This window comes from Scyliorhinus canicula, chromosome 13 (genome assembly GCF_902713615.1).
Source record: "Scyliorhinus canicula chromosome 13, sScyCan1.1, whole genome shotgun sequence".
NCBI lineage: Eukaryota > Metazoa > Chordata > Chondrichthyes > Carcharhiniformes > Scyliorhinidae > Scyliorhinus > Scyliorhinus canicula.
Window position 1 is genome coordinate 114,394,702 of NC_052158.1, and position 24,836 is coordinate 114,419,537.

The 24,836-nt window shown below is 46.5% G+C and overlaps 1 protein-coding gene across 3 annotated transcripts in view; it reads right to left on the reverse strand.

Annotated features, from left to right (window-relative positions):
• LOC119976236 (probable cation-transporting ATPase 13A4) overlaps positions 1 to 24,836 on the reverse strand; it is a 171,330-nt gene that overhangs the window by 23,286 nt on the left and 123,208 nt on the right. For all 3 annotated transcript variants that reach the window (XM_038816583.1, XM_038816582.1, XM_038816581.1), the window contains 3 exons: positions 11,434 to 11,530; positions 9,909 to 9,981; positions 8,282 to 8,456 (listed from right to left, as the gene is read on the reverse strand). In XM_038816583.1, the coding sequence (XP_038672511.1) occupies positions 8,282 to 8,456; positions 9,909 to 9,981; positions 11,434 to 11,530 (345 nt within the window). The remainder of the gene's footprint in view (positions 1 to 8,281; positions 8,457 to 9,908; positions 9,982 to 11,433; positions 11,531 to 24,836) is intronic.

Consider the following 24,836-nt stretch of genomic DNA (forward strand, 5'->3'; position numbering starts at 1 on the left):
AGTTGATATGGATAAATGGGGGGGGGTCCCAAGTCTGGAAAATATCTGTCAATGTACAGAAGTGGAAAATTACAAACATATATACTTAAAATAAGGGTAAAGAATTTAACGTGAATGGCCGTTAATTATAGATGAAAGGAGGAAGAATTGGAAGTGATTATTGGCTGTTTCCTCAAGCATCAAGTTCAGCATGAGGAGGCCGCTGTCAATGTTAACAGGTCCATTTGGCCAATTCATTACCAGCTAGGACTATAATTATACGGTTATACAATACTTAGATGTGACTTTATTTCTTTCTGGTCCTGATGTCCTTAGGAAGGACAATTTGATATTGGAAAAAAGGCATATTAACATCAGAACAAGGAACAGGAGTAGGCCATTGAGCCTCTTGAGTCTGCTCTGCCATTCATGGATGATCTGATACGTAGTAAACTAGGGTCTGGTTTAGCACAGGGCTAAATAGCTGGCTTTTAAAGCAGACCAAGGAGGCCAAGCAGCGCCGGTTCAATTCCCGTACCAGCCTCCCTGAACAGGCGCCGGAATGTGGCGACGAGAGGCTTTCCACAGTAACTTCATTTGAAGCCTACTTGTGACAATAAGCAATTTTCATTTCATTTCATTTCAACTGAAATCTGCATCCCGCTGACCCCAATAACCTATCACCCCCTTGCTTAACAAGAATCTATCCACATCTGCATTAAAAATATTCAAAGACTCTGCTTCCACCACCTCTTCAGGAAGGGTGTTCCAAAGTGATGGGTTGAATGGTCTCCTTCTGCACTGTAGGAATTCTATGATTTTATGATTCTATGACATGATTATGTGAGATAAATAATTTCACCTAATCTCCGGTTTAAATGGGCAAACCCGTATTTTAAACAGTGACCCCTAATTCTACATTTCCTCAAAAGTGGAAACATCCTCTCTACATCTACCCTGTCAAGATCCCTCAGAAACACATGTGTTTCAATAAAGTCACCACTTACTCTTCTAAACTCCAGTGGATGCAAGCCTATCCAACCTCGCTTTAGAAAACAACCCACACATTCTTGGTATTAATCTACGAAACCTTACCTGAGATGCTTCCAACACATTTACCATCCTTCCTTAATTAAGGAGACCAATGCTGTGCACAGTTTCCAAATGTAGTCTCACTAGTACCCTAAATAACTGAACTTTTGAATTCAATTCCCCTCGCAAGAAATGATAATATTCAATCAACTTTCCTAATTGCTGTACTTATATATTAGGCATGGAGGGCAGCATAGATGATTCCTGGCCTGATGGGATTGAATTATAAAGATAGACTTGATTCCTTGAATTTTTACTCATTACGAGGGTAAGAGTTAATAATTCTATAAAATAACATATGAAACTGGAATCTCCTGGAAATTCCTTAATCATCCATGGGGGGTTAGAGAGTATATTTTTCCGAAGAGCTTCAGGTTTGGTTACAAATCTCGAATTTCTTGTCTCTTCCAGGGGGAGAAAAGGAATGACTGACAGGTGATCATGAAATCAGTTGATAGCTTTCTCTTCCTGCAAACTGTTAGGAAAACAAAGGTATTTTTAAGGGAATTAGATTTATATTGGTAAACTTTATTAAAAAAAAGTATTGTTTTAAGTGTGTTTAATTTAATATTTCTATGCTTAGAAGGATAAAACCTATAGTTAGATTCATGTTGGACAAATATGCTTGTATGTGTGGGGTTGGTTAAGTTCCAACTGTGTTTCTATTGTGCTTAGAGAGGGCTACAGAATGAAGAATAAGCAGGTCAGCGGGGGAACATGGGTGTTGCTTAGCAATTGGGGCCTTGAAAAGTTTAGAGAAACTATTAAGTTTTAGTTTCGCGAATTTGATGGCAGTTGGAGATAGATAGTGAGAGAGAATGGTCTCTTTCACACAAAATGCCATTTAAGCACACAAGATGACTGTGGGAAATATGCTAAATCCCAAGTGAATGTTTATGAATGTCTCCTCAGAATCTTCCCAGATGATTGTCACAAGGGAGTTTCCAAACCCCACTCCCAGAAATATGCTTTAAAATCTTCTCTCATAATTACGCTATCCCTTAGCGGTTTGCATTCTGAAATTCAGTCCAAGTTTTCCAAATTAATCTTTAACCTAAGCTTCTGATCCACTTTTAACAGTTATTCTAATCCAGGATTGTAGACCAACCCCTTTATGTTTTCTTTGTCTTAACTGCTTTTACACCAACTCGAGATCCAGCCACTGATTTCTATCGTTATTTCAATTCACGTTCCACAGACTGTAGTACAATCTCACAAATCTGAAAATCACTTGAGGTATCTTTCTGGTGCCTCAGCCTTCTTCTCAGATCTGTCTGTCTTCACTAAACAATTTTCTGTTCCAGTACCATAAACCTCAGACTTCTTGGAAACTTCTCTTAATTTCTCTGGTTTACTTAACTAGCTGCTCTTCAGATCTCTGCACTTGTTTTCTTGACCATTTCTCTATGGTATGGCTTTTCTTCCAGCAAAGCTGAGAGAGCTGTTCCCTCTAAACCAGGTGCTTCTGGAAAAACTGTGAGAGCTGCCTTCTCTCTCACTACCTCTCTAAGCACACAGTTGGAACTTAACCAACCCCACACATACAAACACATTTGTCCAGCATGAATCTAACTATAGGATTTATCCTTCAAAGCATAGAAATATTAAATCCTAAAACCTGTGTGTAATTATTAAGCTAAGGAGGGAAGTAAAGGCATATTATATAAAACAATTTGTTCTTATTTAATTTTTTTAAGTTTCTTTGTTGTTTAAACTAATTAGTGTTCCTGTGACTCTGTTCCTCCGTGTTTTATATTAAAAAATACAAGTTACGGTCTTTTGAGCTTGGGTTCCACTCCAGCATCTTTCCATCCAGTCATAACATAAATTGGGATTGTAACAATACATTAAACAACTAGGAAAATGAACCACTCTCACACACATCCCTCCAAAAGGAGTACAGGTAGGGGAGACTTCAAAAATGATTTCAGACTGGTGTAAAAACTGCAGCAGAAATATACAAAAAGTTAGGGAGTAATGGGAGTCAAATTCAGCAGCAGCTCTAAACAGGTTAAAATGAATCTACAGCCATTCTGCATACAGCTTGATTGACATTAATGGAAGAACTAAATCTAAGTGAAGTTTAAAAAACTTGGTCAATCTTTGTTGGTCATTTTACTGTAATTCTTCTTCAGTTCCTGCACCGTGATCCCCACCTTGGGTAGGGGAAAATGGCAGTTCCTGAATCAACCCCAGCTGGAACAGGGAGCGAACACCATGCTGCTGGCACCAATCTGATTCACACTGTCCATCCAGCCAATTGCACCAACTACCTCCCCAAGGAGTCAGAGTTGGCATGGCAACATGCACTTTTACATGCATGTTGTAGTCCATATCTGTGAATGGTGGTGATAAGAGGGGCCCCAGTTTTCTCTTCATCATATGGTTGATCAGGAATCTCTCTTGCTCTTAATGGCTGCTATTGATCTCTGTTGGAAGGATTGACAGATTGACACCCAACCTGTTTGGCCACACCATTATGAGCACATCTTCTTTGGCCATCAAGTTGTGGAATAAGATTTGAACCCAGAGTTTCAGGCTCAGAGGAAGGAATGCTGCCCACTGCACCACAATATCTCTTCTTACTCCACTATCAAAGACAAATTTCACCCAGATTCATTCAAAAACAATATTTTCCCCCAATGTTTATGAATGGAAGAGGAATTGTGAAAGTTTCCAGCCTAAGCCACAACTATAAAGAAGAAAGCTTCACTGACCTGTCAAATTAGTTTCCTTCATAGCCAATTGATTTTTTTTAAAATGTGACTTTTGCTGCAAGTTACATTTTTAGATTTTATCCTTTTTTAAATTATTGCACGAGATGTGGGCATTGCCGGTTAGGTCAGCATTTATTGCCCATCTCTATTTGTCCTTACGAAGGTGGTGGTGAGCTGCCTTCTTGAACTAATGATGTCCATGTGATGTAGGTGCACCCACAGTGCTGTTAGGAAGGTATTTCCAGGATTCTGAAGCAGTGACAGTGAAGGAATGACAATACATTTCCAAGTCAAGATGGTGTGTGACTTGGAGGGGAATTTGCAGGTGGTGAGTTCCCATGTATCTGCTGCCCTTGTCGTCCTATGTGATAGAGGCTGCAGGTTTGGAAGATTTTGCCTAAGGAGCCTTGGTGGTACTGTAATGCATCTTGTAGGTGGTACACACCGTTGCCACTGTGCGTCGGTGATGGATCGGGTGCCAATCAAACAGCTGCTTCATTCTGTATGATGTCAAGCTTATTGTGTGTTGTTGGAGCTACAATCATCCAGCCAGCTGGAGAGTTGATATTTGTGCCTTGCAGATGTTGGACTGGTTTTGGGGAGTGAGGATTTGAGTATTCTGATTAAATAAGTTATCTAATGATACTCCAATTTTTTTTATCATAGCCCTGTAACAATATGAAAACACAGGTTGAGCATCCTTTATCCAAAGTTCAAAAAGCTCTGAAATCTGTACTTTTATTCGAGCGCCGACGTGATGTCACGAGTGGGAAATCCCACAAGGCTCTGGAAAGGTTCCCGGGTAATGCGCAGGTTTCAACGCGCTGCAACCGGTTAGAAACCCTAGTTGGGGCTGCCTTGGCAATTCAAACCTCATCACAGCCAGATGTTAGTGCATTAAATTATATTACTCACCGATCTTTGGTAAGTACACAACATATTTCGCCCACTCAAACATTATATTCTAAAATCCCAAAAAATTTCCAAAGTCCGATACACACCCGCTCCCAAGCATTTTGGATCAGAGATGCTCAACCTGTGTAGCTTGATGTCAATGAAGTGGCGGAATGGGTTGCTTTATAACTTATTTATAGTTTTTTTAAAAGTTTAGAGTACCCAATTCATTTTTTCCAATTAAGGGGCAATTTAACGTGGCCAATCCACCTAACCTGCACATCTTTGGGTTGTGGGGGTGAAACCCACGCAAACACGGGGAGAATGTGCAAACTTCACACAGACAGTGATCCAGAGTTGGGATCGAACCTGGAACTTCGGCGCCGTGAGGCAGCAGTGCTAACCACTGCGCCATCGTGCTGCCCTCTACTTATTTATAGTTAATGTAAAAATATATTAGTGGCTCTTGATGTAATAAAAGTTTAGGAAAGGCAACTATACTCATATAGAATTTGCAAGTTTTAACAAAATCAACATCCAAGCTGATTATAATAATAATCTTTATTAGTGTCACAAGTAGGCTTATATTAACACTGCAATTACTGTGAAAACCCCTAGTTGCCACATCCCGGTGCCTGTTCGGGTACAGAGGGAGAATTCAGAATGTTCAATTCACCTAAAAACACATCTTTCTCGACTTGTGGGAGGAAACTGGAGCACCCGGAGGAAACCCACGCAGACACGGGGAGAACATGCAGACTCCGCACAGACAGTGACCCAAGCTGGGAATCGAACCTGGGACCCTGGTTCTGTGAAGTAACAGTGCTAACCACTTTGCTACCGTACCACCCGCGTTATTATTGATCACGCAAGTCATTGTTTTTTATATTTAAATTGAGGGTTGGGGGGAGGCAACCCCGGATAGCCCAGCCTCATCCAGTGGCAATCTTGCAAGAGAATGGGCATGTGGTCAGTTAGAGGGAAGGACCATTTCCTCTGACAACTCACTTGAGAAAGGATGAAGAGGCAGTGGATCCTCACTGCTGTGGCATAGGCCAACCTCGCCAGTGACTGCTCTCTCCTCAGTCAACACCGCGACCTCTGGGCCCTTTTCCTCATAATGGGGGTGAGGACTTTGATGTCTGGAACCCTACCACCCATCTGGGCCCTTTTCCTGCCTGTTATGGGCCAACTTCTCCTGCGGGGACAGAGAAAGGGCATTGTGAACTGCATGCTTTTCACAGTAACTTCATTGCGGTGTTAATGTAAGCCTACTTGTGACCCTGATAAAGATTATTATGCTTGATGCATCAAGGGATGTCTATGTCAGGTGGCATGTGCGGGCACCGTCCCTGGGCATTGAAGGGCTATGCTGGAGTGTGCCAGGGTATATCGATGCACCATCACCATGATCAGGTATGGGAAGGGGTTACGAGGTGTCAGCCGCTGACTTGTTGGGAGGGGAGGTGTGAGGGGTTGCCGGAGGCCAATGGGGTGGCAGGCGGGAGGTTGCGCTCGATATGACACTTTGTACTTTTCCTGTTAAATTGCATCCTTTGTGTCACCGTGTTCTCTAAACTGAATCTGGAAGCAAGAACTGCAGCAAGCCAATAAAGCCTAGCTTGTTAAGTATTAATTTTGTGGTGAATAAATATTTCTTGAGTTACATCGCCAGATCGTCTCATATTGCCTGAATGGTTAAATTCCCAAAGGAAAAATTAATATTGAACGTGTGCAGACTCACAGATTTGGAAGTTAAACAGCCCCAAAAAACTAACATGCTTCCACTGCTTTCTGGGCGTGAAATTCCACAGACTACCCTACTACTAAGAAAAGCATCCTCCTCATTTCTATATTGAAAAGGAGACCACTTATTTTAAACTGTATGCATTAGTTTTAGTCTCCCCCCACAGAATAAAACATCTTATCAAGTTCTCCCAGGGTCTAAAATAGAACTATAGAAATGTTAGGCACAGTAAGAAAACATTTAAGCTCATCCTTTCTGCACCAGCCGAAATATAATAAACTAGCCATCCATTCTAATCCCACCTTCTAGCACCCGGTCGTAATTTTGCAGGTTACAACACATTTGTTGCAAACCCAAGTACCTTTTAAATAAGTAAGAAGTCTTACAACACCAGGTTAAAGTCCAACATGACTTCTTACTGTGCTCAAGCCAGTCCAAAGCCGGCATCTCCACATCATGGCTTTTAAATATGATGAGGGTTTCTGCCTCTCCTACCAAACCAGGCAACAAATTCCAAACATCCACCACCCTCTGGGTGAAAAAGTTTTTTCTCATACCCTCTCTTATCTTTCTACTAAACATCTTTAATCTGTACCCCCAGTGGAAATCCACATCTAAGGTTCCCCTTTACCCACCCTGACTGTTACTTCCTCAAATAACACAATTTCCCTTTCATAACACCATGTTGACTCTGCCTGATCGCATTGATTTTCTTAATTTCCTGTGATAATTTCCTTAATAATGGATTCTAGCAATTTCCCTGTGACACATGTCTTATAGTTTCCTGCTTTCTGTTTCTCTCCTTTCTTGAATAAAGGTGTTACATTTGTCTTTTTCAAACCTGCTGGGACCATTGCAGAATCTGAGGATTTTTGGAAGATTATAACCAATGCCTCTTACTAGCACCACAGCCAAGTACAGGCCATCAGGTGCTGGGGACTTCTCAACCTTTAGGTCTTGTAGTTTTTCCAGTATATTTCCCAGGTGATGGCAGTTGTTTTAAATTCCTCCCTCCCTTTCACCTCTTGATATTCAAGTATATTTGGGAAGTTCTCTAAATCTTCTCCAGCGAAGACTGGCACAAAATATTTTTTTAGTGTTTCTGCCATTTCCTTGTTTGCCATTGTTAATTCCTCAGGCTCACTCCCCAAAGGACCAAAACGTATTTTAGCTATGTTTTAAAAATTGAATCATTTGTAGAAATTCACACTATCTGTTTTTGCATTTCTAGCTAGCTTTCTCACTCTTGTTTTAGTTATTCTTTGCTAAAATCTGTCTAATCTTCAGACCCACCATCAATCTTCACTGATTTAGAGTATTTCTTTCAACTTTAGGCTAACGATAACTTCCTTATTTAGCCACCAGTTTTTGCTGAGAGTTATTAGATATCTCCTTAAACATTTGCCACTGAGTCTCTACGATCCCACCTTTTAACCTATTTTCACAGTTCATTTTAGCCAACCCTGCATCCATACCCATATAATCTATTTAGGTTTAAAACACTTGACTTAGACCCACACATCGCGCCTTCAAACTGAACATGAAATTCTATCATGTTATGATTACTGTTGGATACATCACTCCTTTACTATGAGGTTATAAATTAATCCTGTCTCATTACACAGGATCAGGTCTGGAGTAGCCTGCTAGTTGAGGCAAATTACATAAATGCAGTAAAAGAGCCGTTAGAATGCACTAGGTTGAGAAAGGAATAGAAGGATATGGATAAGACGAAGAAGGCTAGGGGGAAACACTTGTGAAGCATAAATACTAATGTGAACCTGTTGAGCCAGATAGCCTGTTTCTGCGGTGCAAATACTTTAATAACGTAAGACAGGTTAATGCTTTGTACCTGGAAATATCTCTGTGTGTGTACCAAGGTTGTTGCTGAACCATTATGAATCCAAACACATGCAATACCAGGCTAAAAACAACATTGAGAATAACTGACAGCAGTAAAGGTGGAGAGATGAGCTGGCCAGGGGGTCGATTCGAGTCCAACTGTGGATGTGCATGATTGAAGCTCACTGAAATACAAACAAACATTTGAATTGGCTCCTGTCCATTCATTTACACAAATATCTTAGATCTGCTGAAAAGCAGATCTTTGGGCAACGTATTCAATTGTATTCAATAATATTCAACAATATTCTCAAATATTTAATGAAAAATTATATACCATCACCATGACAATATTCAAGAATTAAAGAATAACAAATCTACGATTGAGTCACAGGACTGCAACATATTCAACAGGTCTCACTATTTTAAACTGGAAAAGCAAAGAATTTGAGTGTACATTACACTATTGAATACACATTTTATGATTCACAACACCAACAAACCAAATTTGGATTTCTGTGAATTTAGCAGTTGGAACGTATTCCACTGTCATTCCCAAATTGGAGCAAGCTTCTAGCTCACTGATAACATTCCCACCTCTGAATTTGAATGTGTTGGGCTAAAATTCCAGGCCAGACAATGGTTCTGGGTTAGCATCCAATGAGATACTTACAGCTGCTAAGTGTAAGGGGAGGAATGGGGTGGGTGGGGGGGGGGGGGGGGGGGGGGGGGGGGGGGTTAAAAAGATTGTTTCAAAAAATTCTTTAAGATGGTAACTTGGTAAAGTTTGGATAATGCAGATGAAAATGGTTTTACCACAAAAAATAAATCAGTGTCAATCTGCTACCTTTAATAATAATCTTTACTCGTGTCACAATTTGGCTTACTTTAACATTGCAATGAAGTTACTGTGAAAATCCCCTAGTCGCCACACTCCGGCGCCTGTTCGGGTACACTGAGGGAGAATTCAGAATGTCCAATTCACCTAACAAGCACGTCTTTCAGGACTTGTGGGAGGAAACCGGAGCACCCGGAAGAAACTCACTGAGACACGGGGAGAACGTGCAGACTCCGCACAGACAGTGACCCAAGCTGTGAAGCGAACCCTTGAAATCTAATGGCTAAGCGTGACTGAAAAAAATAATTCCAATGCGGTATAGATTGTGGTAGTGGTCAATTCCTTAGTAAACTGATTAACAGTTTCATTCAAAACCATGCATAATGCACTTTTTCTGCCCAAAAGCTGCAGTTTAATTTTTTTAGCACCTCCTTGATGCCAGAAATCCATACAATTGGGAAACTCCCAATAGTGATTAATTCACCCTGGAACTAGTGTTATGGTCAGACCTGGCTTCTCGGGTCAATGTTTTGAAAGCCAGCGCAATACAAAAGTTGCTAAAACTCAATTTGTTGCAAACACAATTTGTGTTTAAAATTCCGTAAGCTTTCGCATCAGTTGCAATAATATCAAGGGAATTGCAAGCAAAAATGCCAGCACAATCATTCAGAAACTCTGAGTTATGCTGTTGTTTGCTGGGCTGCTCCAGAAGTACGTTGGAACACAAATTATCCCAAAAAACAAAATCCATTGGTACCAGCTGCAAAATTCACTGAGACACAGCAGTAACGATACTTACTTGTGATACCGATAATGGTTGTAATAGCCAGATCCTCAAACAAAAATTGATAATTCCCAAAAGTATTTGCTTCCTAAATTGAAAAATTAATTTTATATCAATACATTGAAGATTTGTAGCTTGTAAATTTAATGTTAGAACAATATCTACAGACTCTGCAGCTGCTAAGACTGTTGCCAGTGTGTATGGGCAGAAAGTAGGTTGTACACTACAAAAGTAACAGTAACACAAAATACATTTCTCTACTACATTAGCATGCAGGTGACAGCCAAAAATAATACCTCAATTTGATTGAAACTTTTATATACGTTGCTTCATAAAATAGTTGAAGTTGTGCGATTTCAATGGGCCAGGATGAAATCCTAAATTGGCACATTTAGGGTGGCACTGCTGCCTCACCGCTCCACGGACCCTGGCTCAATTTTAGCCTTGGGTGACTGCGTGGAGTTTGCACTTTCTCCCCATGTCTGCGTGGATTTCCTCCCACAGTCCAAAGCTGTGCAGGTTAGTTGGATTGGCCAAGCTAAATTACCCCTTAGTGTCCAAAAGGTTAGGTGGGGTTACTGGGTTACGAGGATAGGGTGGAGGTGTGAGCTCAGTGGGGTGCTCTTTCCAAGGGCCGGTGCAGACTCAATGGGCCAAATGGCCTCCTTCTGCATAGATTGCAAATTCTATGATTCTATTCTTTGTATCATGTTATGTGAATTTTGTAGACTGGAGTAGCCTTGGTTCAATTTTTGGAGTGTTAACGGATTTCAGCTGAAGTGGCCAGGACAGTAAGCCTCGATATTCTTGGTTAGGAAAAAATAGGCCAATGCTTGACTGACGTTCAATCACCCTGGCGAGAAAATGTACATTCTCTTTGACTGAATTTAATCCCTGGATTCACACAATAAAGACTGGGAAATTGTACACAATTACACAGACTGACAACATCTAATGGAACCATAAACGTGATTCAACATCTTCAAAAGCAGAAAGAAATAAGGTTGAAGGATATATATAACAAGTGAGTTTTGAAAAAGTATAAAACTTGTTTAATTGAGATTCTTTATTAGAAATAATATTCAGCAGGTCAGGTGAATAATTAGAATTTTAAGAAAAATCAAAGTCAATGTAATGTCGCATTAAGTAAGTGGATTCAGATTTTCCTGGTTCAAATATGTTTTTTTTAGCAGCAACCAAACATTCTGATGAAAGGTGATCAGCCTGCAATGCTAACTCTGTTCCTTCCTGCGTGGATGCTGCCTGACCTGCTGAGTATTTCAAGAGTTTTTTGTTTTCAGTTCAGATTTCCAGCATCTGGAGTGTTTTGCTGTTGTTTCAGAAAAATAAATTTGTCTTTTCTTAATTCCAGTCTTTCAAATCTGAATGGATTTGATGCACTTTATAAATGGTGCTCTGAGTTTTAACCAAGGTCTTTAGAATCTACACATAAATATGTATATAGAAAATTTGGCCGAGTGAAATTAAAGCGTGAACATTTTCCAATTCAGGAAAAGTAAATTTTTAAAAATACTCATACCCAGTACAGACACAAAACCCCAACATACTGGATCAAGCTGTAGAGAGCCATATACTTAAATATGCAAAATGAGGAGACCAGTGCTGCCCTTCCCTCCCTGTTGGGGAAAAGAAAGACAATATAAAGACATTTATCATTCAGCCGTTAATAAAACATTATACATGTCTAATGATTTTCATTCTCCAACTTGCATGACTGGGCCTGAATCCATCCCCTTCTCAGGGACAGTCAGTGATTACGTCTTTCTGGACGTCATGTGACTGAAAGACATAAGGGGCGGGATTCTCCCACCCCTGCCGGCACCGGGTATTTGGCGGGGGCGGGAATCGTCCCCCCCCCCCACCGGCGATTCTCCAACTCGTGATGGGCCGAGTGGCCGCCCGTTTTTGGCGGGACCTGGCTGCGCGGGCAGCCTCCGGGGTCCTCGAGCGGATCGGGCCCCGGGAGGTGCCCCCACGGTGGCCTGACCCGCAATCAGGGCCCACCGATCTACGGGCGGGCCTGTGCTGTGGGGGTACTCTATTCTTCCGCGTCGGCCCCTGTGGTCCTCCGCGATGGCTGACGCGGAGGTGACCCCCCCCCCCCCTGCGCACGCACTGGGATGATGCCAGCACACGCTGGCACTCCCACGCATGCGGCACCTCGCACCGGCCGGCGGAGGCCCTTCGGCGGCGGTTGGCGTGGCGCCAAGCCCCTTGCGTGCTGGCCGGCGTGGCGCAAACCACTCCAGCGCCGGCCTAGCCCCTGAAGGTGCAGAGGATTCCGCACCTTTGGGGCGGCCCGACACCGGAGTGGTTCACGCCACTCCTCAGCGCCAGAGTTGCCCGCCCCTCCGATTCCCGCAGAATCCCACCCAAGATGCTCATCGTCTGAGTTATAAGTTCTATATAATGTAACATCCACTGTATCATAGCCCAAGAAGGCATGTTTACACTGCTGATTTCAGCAGAAACACTGCACATCTAATAGTGTGAAGGTGGGTACACTTTGATTGAAAAATTAGCCATTTCAATGTGAGGCTTTTTCTCACTGCTTAAAACTATTCTGGAATGTATTTCTAAGGCAGAGTAATGGATATGCATGCAGGGCGAGATCCTGGATTATTGTTTCAAGGTATCTTGTGTTCTATTGAATTAAATGCAAGAATGACAATGACTTACAATGTTGAAGGAGCTATTTATGTTCCACATTTAAAATCAATAGAATTTTAAGCCGAGTAATTATTTCTGGCATGAGGCTGAAACCAGGCATAATTCAGGGCAATGTGATAGTAACATTGAAAAATTACAGATTATTCGCTGAAGGGTGTACCACACCCTTCCCCCACCCCAACCAAAGTCACGGCCATGCAAACAGGTTTTAAATGTAGGGATAAGTGCCATTAAGGCGATTCATTAGGTAACAAGCAATCATCTGGACGGCAGTATATTTTGGAAAGCTTCCTCAATGCATGCTCAATGCATTTTTTTATGCCCACGCAAACGTGAGCCAGTGGCAGAATTTAATATCCCTCCAGAGGCAGACAGGAAGGGTGAGGATGGACATCCCATTCCCGCCCACCTCTTTCCACATTTATGCCTTCCCACCAGTCTCTATACACAACCTGGCCACCCCCATTCTGCACCTTGCTGGGGTCTCACAGTCATGCTTATCCAAAATCCCCAGACTTACCTCAAGTCGAGTACCATCTTCACTTGCTCTTTGGGACGTATTGTGGTCCCAGCAGTGGCCACTACCTTCTGGCACTGCTGGATTGACTCACAGCACTCTGGCCATGATTTTCTTCCCTGAGGGGGAGAAATCCCACTCTTAACTAATTAATGCTCACTCAGTGTAATATCACTGTGTGACTGCTGGATTTCACGAGGTGCCTAGTGTCTTTTAGGGGGTGGGGGAGCCACGGGTAATTCATTCCTCTGTAAAATCCACCCTCATGTTGCAGTGTTCCATTGACTACACACACATTGCTTTGCGGGTGCCACTTATGCCACTGCCCTATACCATAATCGAGAGAGATTCCATTCCCTCAGCCTTCATCTCCTGGGTGATCACAGGCAGTGCACCATGCAGGAAAAAGCCTGTTTCCTGGAGTATTTATTTTGTGACAGTCCATTATGCCAGCTCCATTTGGGTCACTTTGGCAAACTAAATAGTGGGTAATGGGTGACAAGGACTGTCTTCTGACAATACAGCTGATGCACATTCAATGGACACGAAACGTAGATAAACTCCGAACGATAGGCTTTAATACACAAGAAGTTGACCCGGCAGCAGACGTACAGAAGAATGGCAGACTGTCGGGGCACACGGGTTCTTATACCCCGCCTCGTAGGCGGAGCTACCTACCTTCCAGCCAATCGGCTGAGAGGCACATGACATAGCTGGGCCAATGGACAGCAAGTCCTCTGCACCAATGGCAGCTCACACTCCCAGGTACCATAATACCCCTAGTTATACTACCACAACAGCTAATGGATTTGGTGCCTAATTCATGCACACATGCACAACTTGTTAACAATGAAAGCCATACTTCTACAGGAAATGGATCAGAACAGTCTAGTGGTGTGCTGAAACATTAGTCCACATCTTCTGCTGGTCTCTGGATCTTTGGAGACCGTATGCATCCAGAAGATGCACAACAGGATCCCTCAGAAATCCCAATGTACTGACTCTGTTGAAATTTCCCGGGAAGTTTGAACTGCTTATGGGCAATTCCACTGCTCTCCAGGGTCGATCAAAAAAGTCTCCAAATCTGAATTAGATTAGAGTCACAGACTTTGGCCAGTTCCTATTTACTTACCCAGGCAATGTTAGCCAGAAAATTATAAGTCTAACTCATGTGTAAACTATACAATATCCCGCTCCGACCTTACCTCCCGACCACACCATGACTAACCTCTCAACACTCAAAATATCCCTGACTTGATCTAACTAGCTACCACCATCTCACTGACCTGACCTGACTTGCCCCTAACTTGACAATGCATCCAGACCTGACCCACATTCCCACCCTACCCACCTGCCACCCTACCTACAGAAATAGCAGGCAGCCAGCATGAGAGAGACAGAGAGACAGACAGCTTCTTCTTTCAGGGTATAGAAGCTTCTGCATTCAGACAATAGGCAACAGAGTAGAGAGCAAGAGCTGCTTTCACCTTGACGGTCTAGTGGTATCTCCTGGGTTCTCTCTGAAAAACCCCACCTGACACAAATCAATTGCTGTGAGTTACTGTCTCTGGCCAATTCATTGGCCACCAGCCAACCAATAGAAATGAACCCTCCAATCTCTTGGGTGCCATAAAGTCTGGGTTCTTCTGCTCAAAATACAAAAGTTTATAACAAAGTGTACTATTTTGACACTTCCTTAGTTATGCTGCTTAACGTAAAGATGCATCTCCATTATCGATGCATGAATCAAAAACAATAAAGACAAAATAAAAGATATAGGAACTTAGGAAATCAATGGGAAGTGCCCTTGGATTGCATACACAAACATAAACTAATCATTCTTTTTTATTTTTAAAATATTTTTGTTCTCCTTTTTCACATTTTCTCCCAAATTTACACCCACCAACAATAAACAATAATCAGCAACAGATATGTAAATCCCCATATTAATAGCAATGATCCCATCCTCCCATCAAACCACAAACATTAGCCCGCATGTTCACACAAACAAATGGCAAAAAAGAATTAGGGATCACCCATAGTCGCCATTATCACACACACACCCCCTCCCCCGCACCCACACGCCCCAACTAATGTTCGATGTTATCCAGTTCTTGAAAGTGCACAATGAATAATGCCCATGAATTGTAGAACCCCTCCATCCTTCCCTTCAGTTCAAACTTAACCTTCTCAAGAGTCAAGAATTCCAACAGGTCCCCCCGTCACGCCAGGGCACAGGGTGGAGAGGCTGCTCTCCAACCTATCAGGATCAGCCTTCGGGCGATCAACGAGGTGAAGGCTATAACATCTGCCTCCCCACCCGTTTCCAACCCTGGCTGGTCCGACATCCCGAATAAGGCCTCCCAGGGGCCAGGGTCCAGTTTCACGTGCACCACTTCAGATATTACCCAAAACACCTCCTTCCAGTAATCCTCTAGCTTTGGACAGGACCAAAACTTATGAACGTGATTAGCAGGGTGCCCCCCAACCCCGCAATGTTCACACACATCTTCTACTCCTTCAAAGAATCGGCTCATCCTCGCCCTCGTGAGGTGTGCTCTGTATACCACGTTCAGCTGTATCAGCCCCAATCTCGCGCACGAGGTGGAGGCATCCACTCTCCGGTGCACCTCACACCAGAACCCCACCTCCATACCCTCTCCCAACTCTTCCTCCCACTTTGCTTTGATCCCTTCCAGTGGTGCCTTCTCCTCTTCCAAAATAGCTCCGTAAACCACTGACACCAGTCCGTAAACTCCCTTCTCCAGTCCCCCTGTCATCAGCACCTCCTCCAGCAATGTGGAGGCCGGCTCCACCGCAAATTCTGTATCTCCTTTAAGGCAAAATCTCGAACCTGCATGTATCTAAACATTTCCCTCTGCTCCAGCCCATACTTCGCTTCCAGCTCCTTCAATCCTGAAAACCGACCCCGGAGAAACAAATCTTTTAGCGTCTTAAGCCCCTTCTCTTCCCATTTCCGAAAACATCCATCCCACTTCCCTGGCTCAAATCTGTGGTTCCCCCGAATCGACATTCCCCTTGACCCTGCCCCCAACCCGAAGTGTTGGCGAAACTGCCTTCAAATTCTCAATGAAGTTATTATTACTGGACTCTCTGAGTACTTCTCCGGGGTTATCGGGAGCGGCGCTGTTGCTAGTGCTTTCAATCCCGACCCCTGCACAAACTCTCCTCCATTCTGACCCACTGGGAATCAACCCCTCTGACCCAGCTCCGCACCTTCTCCACAGTCGCCGACCAGCAGTAATACATCAGGTTCGGGAGACCCAAACCCACTGCCTACCTTCCCCTCTATAGCAGCATCTTTCACACTCTGGCCACCTTCTCTCCCCATATGAATGAGGTAATCCATCCCTCAATCTCCCTGAATAAAGCCTTTGGCAGGAAAATTGGCAGGCATTGAAAAATAAACAGAAATCACGGCAACACGTTCATTTTAACTGCCTGTATCCGACCTGCCAGTGACAGAGGGCGATCATCCCACCTTGACAGATCAGCTTGCACTCTCCCCACCAAACCAGAAATGTTGTATCTGCGGAGCCCCCCCCCCCCCCCACTCCTGGGAAACCTGCACCCCCAGGTACCTAAAGTGAGTCCCTGCCCTAAGGAATGGCAGCCCCCCACCCCTGGCCGAGACACCACAAAATACTCACTCTTGTCTAGATTTAGTTTGTACCCCAAGAAAGACCTAAACACTCAAAGCAGCTCCAATATTCCCCCTATTGACACACTCGGTTCCGACACGTATAACAGAAAGTCATCGGCATATAAGGATATCCTATGCTCTATCACCGCCCCACGCACAATTCGTTTCCATACCCCCAAACTTCTTAATGTGATGGCCAACGGCTCAATCGTGAGTGCAATCAACAGGGGGAAACCAAGGACATCCCTGCCTAGTCCCACGAGCTGATGTTGTTTATGCGGACACTCGCACTCGGCTCCTTATATAGTATAAACTAATCATTCTTATACATTCTCTTACTCACTATATTCTGTGTTACTTGGACTATCTTAGTATTCTTACTCAGTGCTATCTCCATAAGAACATAAGAACTAGGAGCAGGAGTAGGCCATATGGCCCCTCGAGCCTGCCCCACCATTCAATGAGATCATGGCTGAACTTTTGTGGACTCAGCTCCACTTTCCCGCCCGAACACCATAACCCTTAATCCCTTTATTCTTCAAAAAACTATCTATCCTTATCTTAAAAACATTTAATGAAGGAGCCTCAACTGCTTCAGTGGGCAAGGAATTCCATAGATTCACAACCCTTTTGGTGAAGTAGTTCCTCCTAAACTCCTTCCCCTAATTTTGAGGCTGTGCCCCCTAGTACTGCTTTCACCTGCCAGTGGAAACAACCTGCCCGCATCTATCCTATCTATTCCCTTCATAATTTTATATGTTTCTATAAGATCCCCCCTCATCCTTCTAAATTCCAACACGTACAATCCCAGTCTACTCAAGCTCTCCTCGTAATCCAACCCCTTCAACTCTGGGATTAACCTAGTGAATCTCCTCTGCACACCCTCCAGCGCCAGTACGTCTTTTCTCAGGTAAGGAGACCAAAACTGAACACAATACTCCAGGTGTGGCCTCCCTAGTCTTAAACTCCATCCCTCTTGCAATGAAGGACAAAATTCCATTCGCTTTCTTAATCACCTGTTGCACCTGTAAACCAACTTTTTGCGACTCATGCACTTGCACACCCAAGTCTCTCTGCACAGCAGCATGTTTTAATATTTTATCATTTAAATAATAATCCCTTTTGCTGTTATTCCTACCAAAATGGATAACCTCACATTTGTCAACATGGGTGTAAGATGGTCTTTGAGGATGATCCCCAAGCAACTGACCCCAGAAGATCCAGCTTCAGATGGCACCATCTTGGCATGGGCAGCAACTACCTTGGTTAGCAGGCTGACATGCAACTACAAGGAATTGCAATGATGGGAGGATAAATGCTGTCAACCCGAGAGAGCTCAGAAGGGATGTGCTACTGACCTCTCACCCCAGAGCAGTGCCATGTAATCCTAGTAATTTGCTGGAGGGCAGATTGCTGGACTGCTGTGACACCCTGCAAGCCCCTTTGCACAAGAACTGTGATCCAAAGACTTAATTTTAAAATTTTATTTATTTATTTATTTTTAAAATATTTCCAATGAATGGGAAATTTAGTGTGGCCAATCTACCTACCCTGCACATCTTTGGGTTATGGGGGTGAGGCCCACGCAGACATAGGGAGAATGTGCAAACTTCACATGGACAGTGACTCGGGGCCAGGATCGGACGCGGGTCCTCGGCCTCATGAGGCAACAGTGTTAACCAATGCACCGCCATGCAGCCCTTCCAGAGCTTAATAACACCAGATTGTGTGACTTTAGTCTGACTTCTGAACTTCTGCTGAAGCACCCGGACGTCAGATAACTGATGTTTGTTTCGTAATGGAGGTTGCAACATTGGCCATCAGATGTTGCATCATGGTTGGGTCCATAAGTGTGAAAATAGCATATAACTTCCATGCTGGGAAGGTTGGGCTTCAAACCTAGCACTGAGCTTTGCAGAAGTTTGGTGCTGAACTCTTTCAGGCTCTTTGAAGTTGACTGCAAACATTTTGGAAGGTTTCCTAATGTATGAAGCCTTGAACTGTGCTGGTCCATCTGCATCCTTATGCTGAAGACTTTCAGCTGGGTTTCTAAAGGGTAAATGGTGTCCACCTTGCCCTTCGGTGGGTGAGCTTGCACTTGAGGCAACCTTGTTCATTGTCCTATCAATAGCAGACTTGTGCTAATGTCTCATCATGTACTAATCCTGCCGTTAAACTATCCCCTAATATACGTGGAAATACGTGCGAAATCATAATATGAACTGGTGTCTGTAAGTGTGAAAGCAAATTACTGTAATTTGTCCTCATTATATTTCTCTAGCTGGTGCTTTTTCAATTAATGACCAAGTCATGTTGCTTCCATTCGTGTGATTCAAGAGAGAAAAAGAGAAATCGAGAGAGAGAGAAAGAGGAAGGTGTATTAGTGGCTATTGTATAATCTGTTTGGGTGATGTATTTTTTTTCATAGTTGTATAGCTGACAGTGTGTGCAAGTTGTAAGATGCAGGTCTTGTGGCAATGCTAAGTCTATGAGGATATGGTGAAGCATATGAAGGTTTGGTATGAGTCCTGTTTGAGATTGTTGGTAGATCAGTTTATGGGGTATGGCCAGTTCAGTGTCTAAGGCTATGTGCAGTTGCCATGATATAGCATTTGAAGATGCACCTTGACCACACACGAGTCCATTATGAACTTCAAATGTTAATACATTCTTGCGTGACACACCAGGGTGTTTGGCTGCTTGCGTTGCCTTTCGACCATTTGTGTGGCCGGCCCTCTGTGTGTCCCTGGATATGGAGTATTGTTCCTACTTTCCAAACAAGACAGATATGCTTCTCGCATGACTGGCCAATAGCTGATCCAGTTACAATGCACCTGTCCTTTAAGAGGTGCAAGTGATCTCAAAACCGTGCTTTAATATTACAATTTTGGGCCCCTGCTGATGTGTGCAGTTAATGAACAGCAGAACCACGTAATAGAAATCAACAGGATAGCAACAAGTTAGCATTTCAGTCAGCAGTCACAGATCATTCATGAAGCCCATTGTTAATTTTGAGATGCTATTCAGTAATACCCACTGCATGTCTCAGCAAGGATTCGTAATTCTGATTGGTTAAGGAGACAGACCGTTGCTTGCCCTGTTCGCTCTTGGTCACAGGTTCCTGTAGTTGATTCTCCACTGTCCTGGTTCCAGTTGCATAGTGTGAAACCCGACAGAAAGTTTGTAGGCATACTTATGTGCAATGACTACATCACAATTGTCTGAAAATTGTGGGCAGTAAACAGATACTATTAATTATCTTACCACTTGGAGTCAATAGTTAGTGGTGAAAAGGTCATTCTTACCACTCAGCAATACATCTGAAGTTAGACAGTAAGTGATAGAAATTGACTATTCTAGTCAGATATAAGAGGTTTAATTGAGAACTCATTAAGAATAATTAACTATAATCATATTAACTATGAGAGTAAGGGAAGCCAAATAGCTGGAAACATTTTGCAAGTTGCTTGAGACTTGCTTAAGATTGTAAGAACAATGACATCAACTATCTAAAAGGCCCCATTGTTATACAGTAACAAACTGGTAGTTCCATCTCTATAGTAACAGCCAGTCTAGGGCTGATAATTTCTGAACAAAAACTGGGGGCGAGATTCTCCCAAACCGGGAGAAATCGTAAGGCTGGCGTCAAAACCGGGCGGGTTTGACACCAGCCTCCACCCCCACGACCGGGAACCGATTCTGGTCCCCGGTCGGGGCTAGCATGCCGCGGCCGTGAACTCCGAATCGAATTTCGTTAAGCCCGCTTGCCAGAGTTTGCGATGGCTGACGCGTCACATGATGTCAGCTGCGCATGCGCTGATTGGAAGACTTCAACCCGCGCATGCGCGGATGACGTCATCGCGCATTTGCGCGAAACCCGCGCATGCGCGGGCCGGGATGCCCCTCAGCCGCCCCGCGAATGGATACAGCGGGGCGGCGGAAGGACAAAGAGTGCGCGGGGTAAGTACCCGCTGCCCACGATCGGTGCCCACCGATCACGGGCCTATGGCACCCTTGGCACGGCCGTGGTACTGCCGTGCCAATCGGTGCCATGGTTCCCAAGATCCGAACTTTACGGCCGTTTTTACGAACGGTCAGACCAGGTATGTTTGACGTTCCTAAAAACGGTCGTAAAGGGCATGGGCTTCGGCCCATCGGCCAGCTGAGAATCGCTGCTCGCCGTAAAAAAACAGCGGGCAGCGATTCGTGTCGGGAGGCGGGCGTGGGGGGGGAGGGGGGAATAGCGGGAGGGCGTCAGACTAGCGTGGCCGTAAAAATTTACGACCCCCACTATTCTCCGCACCGTCGTGAGTGCGGAGAATCGCCCCGTGTGTTTCTCAAATAATGGGCACGATTCTCCGATGCCGCGCGGCACTGGGAAAGCCATCGTGAACTCGGCCGAGTTCCACGACGGCGTGAAACGGCCCCATTCACGAGCGATTCTGGCCCTGGAAATGGGCTAGGAGCGGGGCCGCGGGAAACACGTGCGGGGTGACGTCCGAAGGCCACGACGCCCGAATGACGCCGCTCAACGTCGTAAAAGGGCGCGAGCGACGATAACAAGGGAGGGGGTGAAAATGACGGAGCCATGGAGGCCGCCCCGAGGTTCGGTGAGACTGACATCGAGACCCTCCTCGATTAGGTGGAGCAGCGCAGGGGCATCATATGCCCAAGACGAGGGCATCGCCACCCACCCAGCGCTGTGCGACGGGCCTGGCGTGAGGTGGGCATAGCAGTCAGTGCTGTGGGGCCGACCCCTCGGTCTGGGGAGCAGTCCCGCAAGAAGCTGCACGACCTCACCAGGGCTGCCAGGGTAAGTGCCATGAGGGTGCCCCCGGGTCACAATCATCCCCCCTCCCCCCCCCATGTCCCTCATCACCCACCTCCACCCCAGGCACGAGGGGGAGGGGGGGCGAGAGTGAGTGGAGGGTGGTTAACAAAGTTGTCACAGACCCACATGAGCGCTGCGACCCCCTGGAGAGATGCCATGGTGTAGCTGCAACTTTCCCCCCAACCTGTGCCAATATCTGAACGCCCTGATGATACCTGACGAATTGTGATGATCTATCTATGACCCACCAACAGGACAAGACTGCTCACAACAACCGTGAGCGGAACAGAACCGGAGGGGGTTCACCCATCATGCACCCCCTGACAGTGTTCGAGCAGAGGGCACTGGACCTTGCTGGGGGATCTGCCACCCGGGAGGTCGCGCTATGCGAGGTTGGAGGTGCAGAACCAAGTGAGACAACCCTGCATGACAACCCCTCCCCCTCACCCAGCCCATCCTCTGTGCCCTCGCACTCTGCCCACTGGACCCCCCATCCTCTGTGCCCTCACACACTGCCCACTTGACCCCCATCCTCTGTGCCCTCACACACTGCCCACTTGACCCCCCATCCTCTGTGCCCTCACACACTGCCCACTGGACCCCCCATCCTCTGTGCCCTCACACACTGCCCACTGGACCCCCCATCCTCTGTGCCCTCACACTCTACCCACTGGACCCCCCATCCTCTGTGCCCTCACACTCTACCCACTGGACCATCCAACGCCCGGCTGAGCGTGTCTAACTAACCCCGTATTATTTTGTTCCCTCGGGCGTGCTGACGAACATCCAGGGCCGTCTGCTGCCACACACAGGCGCCCATCCGCCACGACCACCGCACCCAGGGCCGCACGCCAGAGCATGGCAGGAGGTCAGCCAGGAGTGCCATCCGCCAAATCGGGGACTCAAGAGCAGGACGCACACAGGACGGCGACACAGTCAGCAGACTCACCTGAGGGAGAACCAGACATGGGCCGCGTGCGCCCTGCGCTCGGATATGACTGGGATGAGGATTCTGCTGGTTTTATGACTGACGAGGACCTAGAGCTTGCGGCACTGCTGTCTCCCAGACCATCCACCGTCCCAGAGACACTCACCTCGGTTGGGCAATTAAGTGATGAGGCTCCTGGGTCACGGTCTGGTGTGCACCACACAGCTGAGCTGGTACAGCAGGTGGAGGTCGGAGCAGCCGAGGGGCTGGACGGTCGGAGGGCAGCCCAGGCCCAGGCCCAGCATCCAGCTGGCGGCCAGACGTTTCCCGAGTTCCTAGATTTACTCGACCCACCTGGACACCCGATGCATTTTGAAACCCAGGGACACAATGACGGGATGAGGGCTGTCTTCCAGCAGCTGCAGACGCAGTTAGAGGAGTCAAACCGCGTCCAGGAGCAGGGAGTGGTGCCGCTCATGGCAGCCACCCAGGCCGACACCGCACGGGTGGCGTCCGCGGTCGAGACAATAGGTGAAACGGTTTTGGCCATGGGTCAGGTTCTGCAAGGCGTTGGGCTTAATGTGCACGCGTCATCCATGGCCCTGGAGAGGGTTGCCCTCTCACAGGCAGCAATGCACCAGAGCCAACATCACATTGCCGGCGCGCTACGTGCCCTGGCCGAGTCTCAGCAGGTCATGGCCCAGTCCCAGCACGCCGTGGCACAGTCCCAGCAGTCAGTCGCGGAGAGCATCGACCGCCTGACCAACGTGCTGGATGGCGTCGTGCACTCACAGGTTGAGGTCGCCCAGTCCCTGGCGGGAATGTCTCACTCCCTGGACTCCGTCTCAGCGAACCTTCGGACCCTGGTCGATACGCTTGCAGGCCTCCAGGACTGGCAGCGCCAGGTGTCGGTGGGGCACCTCCCCGCTCGCACCTCCATCCCACAGTGAGGCCCGGGGGCCACCGGGCTCCCCGAGCGAGGAGGAGGTTCTGGGGCCCGTCCCATTAACTCCATCACGGGACGTCCCGGAATTCTCGGCCTCCCCCCGTCCCATCCCTGGTGCATTGGGTGGGCAGCTGGCAGAGCAGGGTGGCACCACATCATTCGAAACGCCCGCAGAGCAGCCTGGCCCATCAAGGCCATGTCGCCCCAGGAAACGAGTGCCAACGAGGCGACATGTCGCAGGACGTGATTCTCAACAGTCCGCCTCCACTCCTGCTGTACCATCTGGGGATTCACTTAGACGTAGTGGTAGGGCCCGTAAGGCAATGAAGAGGGACACATAGTAAGTTGGCACGGGTGAAGGGCACAGTTTAGTTGTAGGGGCTAGGGCATCGGTACTTAATATTCACCATTAAACTCACTGTTGCACCTAACTTGTCAGACTGTGTGATTTTTTCCTTGCCACGGGGATCGTGATGGTCACCGAGTGTCGCTGGGGTTGACGAGCGGTGAAATCTCGGAGTTGTGTGCTGACCGTCTGCACGACTGGTGATGCAGGTGGTAGTGGTAGTGTTCAGCGATGCCGTCGCGCGCGACGCGTGAATCTTGCAGCCACCAACGTGTCGTGTGCCCGCTGTCCTCGCCGGAGCCGTCGTGCAGCCTTCTGGATATTACCAGCACCCGGGTCGTGTCTGTGTGCTGCGTCTGGCGCACCACCAACCTCGGAGACTGGAAGGAGTCGGTAGCATAAACGTTAAGTGCCACCGTCACCTTGAAGCAACCGGTATCGCGTGTCCTCCTCCGTTCCATGTGGGGCGAGGTGCACCACAAGGTGACAGATATGGGCGACCGTCTCTCTGCTCAACCGTAGTCTCCTCCTGCAGGTGATGTCCGGCAGTGTCTCGAAAGAGATCCGGGCACGGTACACCCTAGGCCTCGCTCGTCGCCTCTGGTGCCCTGGCTCCACCATCAATGTCTCCTCCTCCTCCTCCCCCCAATGCTGCTCGACGACGGGCCACGCCGCGGCCATTCCCTCTGCTGCTGCAGCTGCCCCTGCATCCACTGTGGGATGTCGCTGTGGACGCTGCTGGATGTTCAACTGCAGTGCAGCGGCTCCAACCACTACACTGAACATTGCCGTTTGGTTTGAATACATTATGATCACCTACAGAAGGGTGGTGGGGGGCAGAGATACAACATGTTAGACGGATGTTATTCGACACCTCAGCAGCCGCCTGCCATGGGATACCTGTGTGCCCCGGTGGCCTGGTCGCGCTGCTGACACGCGGCCAGCCTAACCCCTGGTCACTTTCAGCATCCAACGGGCAGTTAACAATGCATCCTCCTCACCGGTGCGTCAGTGGCCTGT